The following is a 13,501-nucleotide window of genomic DNA, read 5'->3' on the forward strand; positions in this document are numbered from 1 at the left end:
ATGTGGGGGGAGGGAAAAGAGAAATACAGGGTGATAGGTGAAACCGGAATGCGATTAATGAAGTAAAGAGCTGGGAAGATGATTGGTGAAAGTGATACATGGCTAGAGATAGGGGAATCTGATATGTGGGGATAGGAGGCCATAGAAGAATGTAAAGGGGTGAGGAGTATCAGAGGGAGGTGACGGGCAGGCAAAGAGATACGATGAGAGAAGGAAAAAGAGATGTGACTGGTGATGGAGAGGCTGGTGGGGGTGGTGGGTAGGGAGGCATTACCAGACGTTTGAGAAATTGACGTTCATGCCATCAGGTTGGAGGCTATGCAGACGGAATAAAAGGTGTTGATCCTCCAACCTGAGTGTGGTCTCATTGCGACAGAAGGGGAAGCCATTGATTGACATATCGGAATGGGAATGGGAAGTGGAATTAAAATGGGTGGCTGCTGGGAGATTCTGCTTTTTCTGGCAGACGGAGCGTAGGTGCTTGGCAAAAAGGTCTCCCGATCTACGTTGTGCCTCACCGATACGCAGGACACCACAGTGCGAGCACTGAATACAGGACATGACCCCAATAGACTCACCGGTGAAGTGTCGCCTCACCTGGAAGGACTGTTTGGGGCCCTGAATGGTAGTGATGGAGGAAGTGCAGGGGCAGGGGAACAACCAGCACTTGTACGGCTTGCAAGGATAAAGACCAGAAGTGAGATCAGTAGGAAGGGATGAATGAACAAGGAGTTGTGTAGGGTGTGATCCCTGTGGAAAGCAGAAAGTGGGGGTGAGGGAAAAATTTGCTGGTGGGATCCCATAGGAGATGGCGGAAATTACGTAGACTTATGTGCCGGATGAGGAGGCTGGTCAGATGGTAGGTGAGGACAAGAGGAACCATATCCCTGTTAGGGTGGCAGGAGGACGGGGTCAGAGTAGAGATGTGTGAAATGTAAGAGATGTGGTTGAGGGCAGCATTGATGGTGGAGGAAGGGAAGACCTTTTCGTTGAAAAAGGAGGACATCTCCTTCAATCCAGAATGAAAAGCCTCAACCTGAGAGCAGATGCAGCAGAGACTGAGGAATTGAGAGAAGGAATGGCATTTTTACAAGTAATGGGGGGGGGGGGGGAAGAGGTACAGTCCAGGTAGCTGTGAGAGTCCGTGGGTTTATCATAAACATCAGTAGATAAGCTGTCTCCAGAGACAGAGATGGTGAGATTGAGAAAGGCAATGGAGGTAGATTTATAATGGACATCGGCAGATTAACTGTCTCAGAATTCGATGTTTTGACCCTACTTTTGGACTGCATGATCCAGATTCTAAGTAAACTAGAAAAAAATGTTGCAATCAAAGGTTAAAACATAGGTGTAGAGTTCGACCATTTGGCCCATTGAGCCTGCATCACTATTCGATCATGGCTGATTCATTATCCCTCTCAACCCCATTTTCCTGTCTTCTGCCCATAACATTTGATAACTTTATAATTAAGTACATCTCAACCTCCGCTTTATATATACTCAGTGACTTGGCCCCCATGGCCATCTGTGATGCAGCCTGTCAGAATGCCCCTATGGTATACCTGTAGAGGTTTTGGGTGTATTTGTTGACATGTCGAATCTCTTAAATTCTTAATGAAGTATAGTTGCTGTCTTGCCTTCTTTATAACTGCATCGATATGTTGGGACCAGGTTAGGTCCTCAGAGATCTTGACACCCAGGAACTTGAAGCTGTTCACTCTCTCCACTTCTGGTCCCTCTATGAGGATTGGCATGTGTTCTTTCATCTCATTCTTCCTGAGTCCATAATCAGCTCTTCCGTCTAACTGACGTTGAGTGCAAGGTTGTTGCTGCGACACCACTGCCTAGTTGGCATATCTCCTCCATCTGATATTCTACCAACAATGGTTGTATCATCAGCAAATTTATAGATGGTATTTGAGCTATGTTTAGCCATACATTCATGGGTATAGAGAGGATAGAGCAGTGGGTTAAGCACACACACCTGAGGTGCCCCAGTGTTGATCATTAGTCAGGAGGAGCTATTATCACCAATCCGTGCAGATTGTGGTCTTCCGGTTAGGAAGTTGAGAATGCATTTGCAGAAGGAAGTAAGAGAGGGAAAAGGGAATGGGAAACAGAGGAAGTGGGGAGGGTAGTGCTGGGGACATTAAAAAGAAATTTGAGAAATTGATGTTCACGTCATCAGATTGGAGGCTACCCAACCGGAATATAGGGTGACCTTATGACGACAGTGGAGAAGGCCATGGATGAACATATGGGAAGTGGAACGGAAGGGGCTGGCCGCTGGGAGATCCCACATGTTCGGTCAGACAGAGTGTAGGTGCTCGGTGAAACAGTCTCCCGATCTATGTTGGGACTCACCGATGTACAGCAGGCCGCACTGGGAGCACCGAACACAGTAAACAACTTCAACAGGCTCTCAGGTGAAGTGTCGGCTCACCTGGAAGAACCGTTTAGGGCCTTGAATGGTAGTGAGTGAGGAGGTGTAGGGGCAGGGGTAACACTTGTTCGGCTTGCAAGGATAAGTTCCAGAAGGGAGAGAAGGGAGATCAGTGGGGAGGGACAAATAGACAAGGGAGTAGCGTCGGGAAAATCCCTGCAGAAAACAGAAGGTGTGGGCAGGGAAAGATCTGCTAGGTGGTGGGAAACATTGGAGGTGACGAAAGTTTTGAAGAATTATGTGCTGGACATGAAGGCTGGTTGGCTGGTGGGTGAGGACAAGAGGAACCCTATCTCTGGTGGGGTGGTGGGACGATGGGGTAAGAGTAGATGTGCTACTTGACCTCACAAACAAGTATCCAGGTCCAGAAGGTTCTGCATCAGCACACACTGTAGTCCCTGGTCCTGAAAGGCAACAAAATTCAGCTGCACTGTGCCATTATACGTGCATGCAGTGGAATGTTATGAGCAGAGTTATTCGAGGACAAGTATGATTTATTCCAGGTTAAAAATATTTCATTTCATAACCTTAAAAATATTGTGCTATGCAATGGAATTTCTAGGATATGAACAATAGAGGCAAGCCATTTTTTTCAGAACTGCTATCTGTCACACATTAACTACACTCATGAGATCACTGTAGGCCTTACTGCACTGTGTTGAGGTACTATGGACTGCCTCTGTCACCGCGCTACACCGTCCTCTAGGGGTCGCTACACTACCCTCTGGGGTGATGGGGTGTGTGGGGTTCAGTGTAGAACAATCTTGTTTATCGAGTTCAGATTTCAGCTTGGAGACCTGCAAGGCTGTATCCAAGAAGCCAGGGGCCCTTGCTGGCTCTGAGAACATCACTGCTACCAGTGTCTCTGTCTTCCTTCCACAGAACTCTGGGAAGGGGAAAAGCAGGGAAACACAAATAGTTAAAAGTCAGTCTGAGATGCTGCCAGTTATGAAGAGTGTGCAGATAAAAATCAGCCAATCAGGTTGGGTCTGATGGGCCAAGTTAATTATTACTGTTGCTATCGAGCCTGCCTTTGTATAGTAATTGGATACTGAGAGCTCTGCATCAGCCTGCATTGTTGTTTCAGTGACATCATTTCTTGGAAAAAGCTGGTTTCAGTTTATAGGATAAATTTCGATTCAGCTTCAGGAAATTGCTGTCAATCTGTTCAAGCAGGAAATCAGAACATAGGACACCCATTCTCGATCGACTCAACATTAACGGGCCATCTGAAGCTGTGAAAGAAATTCAAAGAACATTATTTCGGATTAACATAATGAGGTACAGAACACTGTAAATCTCCTGTATTTAAACTTTATTTTTTAACCATTGCATGGAAGTTTAATTACAAAAGTGTGCCGAATGTATTGCTGTAACTGTACCTGGAGCACAGTATTGGTGTTGTGCATTCATAGGAACATCATTAAAGGCAGATCAGGCTGCTTGTGTCGAAAGTAAAGCAGAGTTATTATTTCAGGCCAATAAGCTTTCATTCCAATAAATTATCTCCCAGTTAAACAGATTACAGCCCAGTCACTTGTTTCAATCACTTCAAACAAATAAACATATCCAGTACTTTCTTTTCTTATTTAGACATCTAGTATCTGCAACACTTTCTGTACCATTTTGGATGCTCAGCAGTACCAAGACTGGTGAGAGTCAGACATCAGACAATCTCAGCACCACACCGACAAAAGTAGGCCTTTGGCCCATCATATTCATGTTCACCATCAAGTATCCATTTATACTCATCCCATCTACCAACAACTTTTCTGCAGCTTTCTACGCCTCAATGATTCTAATGTTAATTGTTGTGAAGTTACTGTCTTCCCCACTCATGTTCAGCAATGTGTTCAGCTTAGAAACACCATCTGTTGATGGACTTTCAAAGCTTTTTATCCCTTGCTCTACATCTACACCAGATAGTTATACATGACTCTGACTTGGGATATATTTTCTATAATCTACTGTGTCTGTGTCCATCATGATTTTGTATTCTTCTTTTTTCTTCAAGGAAAACCAACCTAGCTTATCAAGTTTCTCCTCAGACATCTTCATGCATGGACATTATACACTATATAATTCAAGCATCTCCACTTCACCTGGCACAAGCAGAACTACTTGGCAGCAAAACATTTTAACTCCGATTCCCATTCCAGGTTCCACTGTACCAATCCATGATCTCCTCTTGGGCCAAAACAAGGCCATCCTTAGAGTAGACGAGCAACATCATACATTCCATCTGGGTAGCCTCCAATCTGACGGCATGAATATTGATTTCTCCTTCTGGTAAACAAATCCCCCCCAACCTCTAGTCCCCATCTTTTACGTCTTCTCATGTGCCTATTACTTCCCTCAGGGTTCCCTGCTCCTTTCCTTTCTCCTATGGCTTACACTCCTCTCAGATTTCCTCTTCTCTAGCCCTTTGCCTTTCCCACCCACCTAGCTTCACCTATCACCTTCCAGTTAGCCTCCTTCCTGCACCCCCCCCCCTAACTTTTTATTCTGGTACCTTCTCTCTTATCAGTTCTGGAGAAGAGGTCCTCAGCCCGAAACGTTCACTATCTATTCATTTCTATAGATGCTGCTTGACCAGCTGAGTTCCTCCAGAATTTTGTGTGTGCTTATTTGAATTACCAGAATCTGCAGATTTTCTCATGTTTATTATGCACTCAGTGCCCATGTTGTTAGGTATCTCTTGTGGCAGCTGAGTAAATGTTCCTGCCTTTCAGCTGCTGCTGCCTATCGAACTCAAGCTTCCAGGTGTTGTGCTTATAGAGATGCTCTTCAGCAGACCACTCTTATTTGATTCATGATTGTTTGAGTTACTGTTGCTTTCCTGTTAGCTTGAACTAGTCTGGTCATTCTTCTCTGACCATTCTGATAAACAAGAACACCTGATTTTTGTTTTTGTGGGTTTTTTTTTTGCATTGAGACTTGCATGTGAATATCCCAGGAGATCAGCAGTTTCTGAGATACTCAAACCACGCCATCTGGCACCAACAATCATTCCACGCTCAAAGTCATTACCCATTCTATTGTTTGATTGGAACAACGACTGAACCTCTTGACCATGTCTGTATGCTTTTATACATTGAGTTGCTGACATATGAGTTGCTATTTAGATATTGGCATTAACAAGCAGGTGTACAGATGTACATAATAAAGTGTACAACTGCATTTATATGGTAATAATGCAAATATAAAATAAAAGTACCTTCCATTTGGGCTCAATATACTTACAACTTAAAATTCATTCATGTGTTGTTTAAAGTTTGGAGGACTCTCGGCTTTGTTACAAGAAATGATGTGAAAAAATGATCATGTATGAAGTGATGAATTTCGTGAATTTTCTTCACTTGCAGCAACACTCAAAGAGATTTGTTGAAAGAGAATCTCGATCAGCTTCAGTGTCACTTCACGTGGGGCCCTCAGAAGGGAACCATTGACTTGGAAGATATGATGTACAGATTGCAAGATGCTATAAATCTTGGTGTGAAGTATCAAGCCACATGTCACAACCAACTCGCTTTCATAAATTGTCTGCAGGGTAAGAATAAAGAAGCCATTCAGAACTTAAATGCAGCTGAAGAAATTTTGAAGGATAACCACAATGATGAATTTGAAAGAAGCATCATCATCACCTATGGAAACTTTGCCTGGGTGCATTACCACATGGGACAACTGACCGAGGCCCAGTCCTATCTCGACAAGCTGGAGATGATCTGTAAACCGCTCAGTGATGGCCCTCGCTATACAGCAATGATACCCGAGGTGTACGGGGAGAAGGGATGGTCATTAATAAGATCTGCAGCTCTATTTTATGAGGAGGCAAAGGAATGCTTTGAGAAGGCTCTGGAGGAAGATCCTGATAATACTGAGTGGATTATGGGGTATGCAACTGCTCTGTATCGTCTGGAATTATTTTCTGGTACCCCAGAAAATCTGAAACAAAATCAGTCAGTGAAGCATCTGAGACGGGTGTTGGATCTTGATCCAAACGACTCCATGGCAATGGTGCTGTTGGCTCTAAAACTGAAACAGCTCAAGCAAAAAGAGACAGCAACTAAATTAGTTGAACAAGCATTGCAAAAAACTCCTGATTTACCATATGTGCTTCGTTATGCAGCAAAATTTTATAGATTAGAAGAAGATGTGGAGAAAGCCATTAGGCTGTTGAAGAAAGCATTAGAAATAACTCCACTCTCTGCATTTTTGCACGATCAAATTGCTATGTGCTATAGAATTAAATTAGATGAACTGATCAACAATCCTCGTAGCAGAAACCCTCGCAATCCTGCATTTCACCAGAAAGCAAAGTTGTTCGAACAATGCATGTATCACTTTGGAAAGGCATTTCAGCACCGTCCTAAATCTGCTATTAAACCACAACTGGATTTTGCAGGTGTCTGTGTAAGAAATGGAGAGTATTCCAAAGCTAAGGAGATCTACAGTAATCTTTTGAAATTAGATGATATCCGTCCAGAAAATTTGCAGAGAATATGTCTACATGCTGGGAATTTTGAACTATACCAGAGAAGGTGTGAATCAAATGCCATCAGCCTATTCCTTAAAGGACTGAAAGTTCAATATGACTCAAATGAACGAAAAAAGTGTCACGATAAAGTGGAGAAGTGGACAGACAAAAAACTTTGCAAGGATCCACATGATAGCAAGGCTCTTGGTATGAAAGGGCTACTGTATCAGCTGAATGGGAACAAGGCTAAAGCTATTGAATACTTTGAGAAGGCCTTGGAGTTTGACCATGAGAACGAGGAATATCTGAGTGCTCTTTATGAATTACGTCTTTCCATTGAGGAACATAACAACCCTTGAAAGATCTTTGCTTCTGCTTGATTTGAGAATAAGTTTGTCTCACTAGTCTCACGTAGTATACTCTTGCAGCATGTTCTTCACTGAGATTTTTATTTACTTCTTAAATTACAGGGTTTCACTTATTTCAAGCTACAGTGCAGAACAGGTCCGTCCAGGAAATGAGCTACACTGCCCAGCAAACACTTATTTAACACAGGCCAAATCACAGGGCAATTTAAAATGACCGATTAACCCACGAACTGTGCGTCTTTGGACTGTGAGAGAAGACTGGAGCACCAGGAGGAAACTCGGAGAGAATATACAAACTCCTTATAGGTGCTGCCAGAATTGAACTCCGAACTCCGAACAGCCCGTAGTGACACACAAACCACATTGCTACCATAGCAACCATTTATGAAAGTGTGATTTTCAAATAGTAACTTTGTTATTATGATTTCTGGTCCCTGTGCTTCATTGAAGATTACTCACTTCAATATTCAGAAACAAAAGTGGGTTTGGGGAATTAAGTCTAAAGGAAGCAACTCTGAAAATCACGATGAGTCTTCATATGAGATTCCTTCACTGCAGGTGACACGAAGGTCGGTGGTGTTATGGAGAGCGCAGAAGCTGCCATAGGTTAAAAGGGACCTCTTCAGGGTGCAGAGCTGGGCTGAGAAGTGGTAGGTGGAGTTCAATCTGGAAAAGTGTGAAGTGATTCACTTTGGAAGGTCAAATTTGAAAGCAGAGTAGAAGGTTAATAGCAGGATTCTTAGCAGTGTGCAAGAAGAGAGGGACCTTGTGGTCCATGCCCATAGAGCCCTCAAAGTTGCCACGCAGGTTGATGAGTTTGGTAAGGCGAATAGTGTGTTGGCCTCCATTAGTGGGGGGGATTGGATTCAAAAGTCATGTGGTAAATTTGCAGCTCCATAAAACCCTGGCTAGATCAAACCTGGAATATTGTGTTCAGTTCTGGTTGCCTCATTAGACAATGCAGAGGAGATTGAGAAGTAACTTGATAGATGTGTATGAGACAATAAGGGCGATAGATTGAGCTGACAGCCAGAGACGTTTTTTTTCCCCAGGGAAAAAATGGCTAGTACAAGGGGGCATGTCAGAGGAAAATTTAAGGGGGTTAAGCGGATTGAAGGAAATATAGGGGACAGGTCAGAGGTAAATTTCTTACACAGAGTTGTAGGTGCTGCCAGTGGTGGTGGTAGACACATGGACAATAGAAGAATGTAGGGCTATATAGGAGGGAAGAATAGATTGATCTTAGAATAGGTTCAAAGGTCGTCACAACATTGTGGGCTGAAGGACCTGTGCTGCATTTTAAAGTTCTATGTTCTATGTTTAAATGTTAATTGTATTTTAGTTTTCAATTTATATCTTGTACCTTATCAATCAACTGGAATTTTTGAATAGTGATTTTTAGGATAAGCCTGCATTTCTAAAACACAGTCAAGATTCTATCCAAAGACATGCCTGAGAGCTAAAATCTTAAATGGCAAGTCTGTCATAAACAAGCTAAAGAAACGCCAGCAGAATATTCAGTTCAGCCTGTTGGTGACACTCAAGAATGTCAAATCAGTCGAATTTCTAAAGGTAATATAATAAAAGGGGTTAAAAATAGAGGGGTTGAAGGTTGTAGTCTCAGGTCAAGCAAGTCATGGCCAAGAACAATGTCTCAAGTCTGTCATCCAGGCTTGGAATGCAAACACTCTCATATTGGAACTAGAGGTGAAAAGCAGGGTATGTAAATCACCAGAGTGTAGGACACGCATGTTTCAGTAAAGACAAATGAGAACGATGGTAAGGTAAGGGATCTTTGGATGATGAGAGACATCGTAAATTTAGTTAAAAAAGGAGAAAGGAGGCATATGTAAGGTATAGGAAGATGAAATTGGACAGAGCCTTAAAAGAAAGCTGAAATGTAAAGGAACATAAAGAAAATGAAAAATTAAAAGTCCAAAATGGATATGGAATTTTCTTGGAGAGTAGTATTAAAAAGCATTCCAAGGAATTTTAATGTATCTCAAAAACAAATGGATAACAATCAAGAGGGTAGGACTGCTCAAGGATAAGAAAGGTAATTTCTTATTCTAGATTCCTAGACTCAATAGAAATGGGTGAGGTATCAATCAAGTATTTTGCATTGGTATTCATAAAGAGAAGGAAATGGAGGATAATGAGAATGATACCAGACATTCTAATACCTAGGGCATTTTGAGATCAAGAAGAAGATGGTGCTGGGGCTCTTGAAGCATATTAAGGTGGATAAATCACAAGGGCCTGACCCGATCTATTACTGGCTATTCAAAGAATCAATAAAAAAGAGCGCTGGGACTTTGAAAACAACCTTTGTACTGTTAATGACCACAGGTGATGTCCCGGATGACTGGACAATGATTAACTTAATTCCTAAAGGAAGTTTGGTATGGTAGGCACGTTAGCATAGCAGTCAGAGTAAAGCTACTACACCAGTGTTCTAAGTTCAGTTCTGCCAATGTCTGGAGGGAATGTAGGTTCTCACCGTTGACTGCTTGAATTTCTGCTGGATGCTCTGTTTTCCTCCCACATTCCACACTTGCACAGGTAGTGGTTACATGGGAATCATTTGTGGTGCAGGTTCCTTGGGCCAGAAGGATCTGCTACCATGATGCATCTCTAAATTAAACTAAAGAAAAGGAAATGGGGGAAAAACCAGGAACTTATAAATTGGTGAGACTCACATAAGGATAGGATTTACTCACATTTGAAAGAACATAAACTGATTAGGGACATTCAGCATGGCTTTGTGTGGAGTAGATCATGTCTTATAAACTTGATTAAGTTTTTTGAGGAGATGGCAAAGGTGATTGTTGAGGGCAGGACAAGAAATGTTGTCTACATGAACTACAATAAGGCATTTTTACGAGATCACTTATGGAAGGTTGATCAAGAAGAAGTAGACTAGTGGTGAATTAGTGGTTTGAATTCAGAATTGGTTTGCCTATTGAAGACAGAGTTTACTGACGGAAGAGTGTAATTCTGGACTAAAGTCTGTGGCTAGTAATGTTCCACAGGGAAACACATATAAAATGCTGGAGGAACTCAGCAGGCAGTGGAGGAGGTCATGGAATGTGACATCATTCACATCAGAATGTGAATGGGAAGTGGAATTAAAATGGATGGCCACTGGGTGATCCCGTGCTTAGGTCGGAAGAACAACAATTTATATTCGTTTGGGTAGCCTCCAACCTGATGGCATGAACATCGATTTCTCAGACTTCCAGTAATGCCCCCCAACCCTACCCCTGCTTCACCATTTCCCATCCCCTTTTCCCTCTCTCATCTTATCTCCTTGCCCCTCCGTTGCCTCTCTCTGGTGCTCCTCCCCATCTGTTATTTGTGATATTCTCACCCTCTCCCTTTCCCTCACCATCTCACCCCTCTCTCTTCCACCACCCCCTCTCTCAACCCCCTCACCCTCCCTTCTCCCTCCTCCCCTCTTTACCCCCTCTACTACTTCCCATCTACTCTCTATCTATCTATCTATCTATCTATCTATCTATCTATCTATCTATCAATCCAGTGAAGAAGACCATCAAGGTATACAACAGAGGATGAGTTAATTACATTAATGTACAAAGAGATGGCAGATGGAGTTTAATCAGGGTAAGTGTGAGGCATTGCATTGTGGGAGATCAAATACAAGGGAAAGTCGATAGTTCATGACTGAAATTTTAAGAACGGGATCTTGGTCTATTTCCATAACTTCCTGTAAGTGGCAAAGCAAGTGGTAAAGTGACATGATTGCTTTCATCACCAAGGGCATAGAGTCTGTCAGGAAGTCATATTGCAGTTGTATTAAACATTGGTTAGGCTGCATTTTGAGTATTGTATGGGTTGTGGTTGCCCTTTTGCAGGAATGATGTGGAGCCCTTGGAGAGGGTGCAGAACAGGTTTACCAGGGGATATTAGCAATAAAGAGAGGTTACACAAGTGTGGGAGAATGGGAGGCTTAGGGGAGAGTTGATGGAAGTTAATTAAAATATGAAAGGGATAAGGTAGATAGAATCGCTTACCAAAGTCGAAATATCAAATGCTATAGTGCATACCTCCCTAAAAGGGCATTGAGGAAGGCTAGAGAGGAGAGTGTAAAGAGGATATGCAAGACTTACTTAGATAATAAATTTACTTTAACTTATTTTGACTTCTAAACCAATCAGCTGTCTCACATCGCACTCTCAGTGGTGCTGCCATGTCCTCAGATTTTTATATTTACCTCTTTTGGTTATTTAGTTATTGTTACTTTAGCAACTCTTTTTGCACTGTCTCATATTGCATTGCTACAGTACCCTTGTGCCATTTTGTTCTGCATTTGCCCTGGCATTTATTATTACCAAGTATCCAGTTTGTTCTGTGAGCATTATACGAGCAAGGAATTTCATTGACAATAAACTAAACTGATCTAAAATTGGTTATCTTTATCAATATCATGCGTTGCTCTAGGAGCTCAATGCAGAGCATTGAAACAAAATTATATTGGAAGGGAACAGGAATGGTGTTATTACCCTGTAAGTGCACAGGACATTGGAGAGACCCTGTTGGGAATTATGCGAGAGAGTGCAACAAAGGCTTACAGCACTAGTTCCTGGCTGGCAGAGCAGATGCATGAGGTGTAATAAACATTTATTCATATATATGTAATTACTTAAAATATGAGCAGATAATTAATTGTTAAGCTGCAAAGTAAATTAAAGTTAAACAATCAGATCCAACAATCTCCCCTATATCTGAAAATTCAGAGGCACGTATCTACACAAAGTTTAGAATAATCAAAAACTACTTAAGTTATGAAATACCGAATGGGATATATTTTTCAAAGTATTCATAGGATTACGTCATGACAGATTAGTAGGCATACTAATGTAAGACTTAATAAAGTTTGAAATATTCCATGAATGATCCCATACAAATGAAAGAAAGATGTAAACTGTGATAAATCAAATTAGTATGAATATTAGTAAGGGAATTAATAAGTAGAGAAAATTGGCAAATAGTAGATGGCAACTAATATTAGAATAAACCTCATCATGTCTTCTGGATGGTTAGGGATTTCCTCACTGTAGCCCAGCGGTGTAGGCACTCAGTCAAGAGTTTACTAGTACGTTAGCTACAGCAAGCAGCAAAAACTTGCCACTGCAAGTGAGCTAAAGTGGTAAACAGGGCCCATTCACCAGGAATCAAAGTGCGTCCTCCTTGTGTTGGATCATTCTAAGAAGCAGAAGCCTGTTGAGAAGCAGACTGTACAGCCTGGGTTAATTTCACACAACAGTTAACTAAACTGACTGCCAGAAAGTATGTTACTGTATCAGACTCTGTGAAATTGAGGGCTCCCGGAAGTGACACTGCTTAGCACCTCAAATGGACTGTGTTTCCTTTTCTTGTTAGGGGTTGCTCTGATGCTACATAAGACCATAGGAAGAACTGTGTGTAGTTCACAGTACTCCTTTCTCATGATAGTTAATCAGTTGTTGTTTGATCGTGCCATTCATTCATTTGTCTTGTCCTGATGACTCTGGGTGATGTGGACAATGAAAAGATCTTTCAAATTTCATCAGTCAACAAAAAAAGAGAGAGAGAGAGAGAATCTGAATGCTCGAGCAGAAAGCTCTATTACTACAAAGAAATGCCCTTGTCTCATTGTTACTGTGAGGAAGGAAGTAGAGAAGCCTGAAGGACACAACGATTCAGGAACAGCTTCTTCCTTACTGCCAATAAATTGCTAATTGAACATTGACTCATTTGTTTTTCTGTCATTGCACTATTTTTAATTTAACTATTTAATGTACTTACTGTAATCAATTGATTTATTTATCTCTCTATATCTATCATGTATTGCATTGTACTGCTGCCGCTAAGTTAACAAATTTCATGACATATGCCGGTGATATTAAACCTGATTCTGATATTATTTTAAAAATCATTAGCTTCGATGATTAAACTTAAACATGATATCAACATAGTCAGAAAGCTTCTGCACATAGCTAATCAATCCCTCTTCCACTTTTAGGCACCCTTTTTATTATTTTCTTGCCCTTTTTGCTCTTCTTATATTCTTTTCAACTCTTCACTACCGAACCCTACCTACATGCACCCCTCAAAATGATTCTACCACTCATCTCCACACTCAGAGCAATCTACCAACCCACATAACTTTGAAAACCAGAGATCTTGAAGGAAGCCCATGTAGTCACAGGG

The 13,501-nt window shown here is 41.7% G+C and overlaps 1 protein-coding gene across 1 annotated transcript; it reads left to right on the forward strand.

The window, feature by feature from the left end:
* Window positions 1-3,475: 3,475 nt before the first annotated feature.
* LOC132379518 (interferon-induced protein with tetratricopeptide repeats 5-like) lies at window positions 3,476-13,226 on the forward strand. Its single transcript, XM_059947498.1, has 2 exons — window positions 3,476-3,724; window positions 5,809-13,226. The coding sequence occupies exons 1-2, from the start codon at window positions 3,720-3,722 to the stop codon at window positions 7,277-7,279; spliced, it is 1,476 nt and encodes a 491-aa protein (XP_059803481.1). The 5' UTR covers window positions 3,476-3,719; the 3' UTR covers window positions 7,280-13,226.
* The last annotated feature ends 275 nt before the right edge of the window (window positions 13,227-13,501 follow it).

The sequence above is a fragment of the Hypanus sabinus genome, chromosome 22, assembly GCF_030144855.1.
Source record: "Hypanus sabinus isolate sHypSab1 chromosome 22, sHypSab1.hap1, whole genome shotgun sequence".
Taxonomy (NCBI): domain Eukaryota; kingdom Metazoa; phylum Chordata; class Chondrichthyes; order Myliobatiformes; family Dasyatidae; genus Hypanus; species Hypanus sabinus.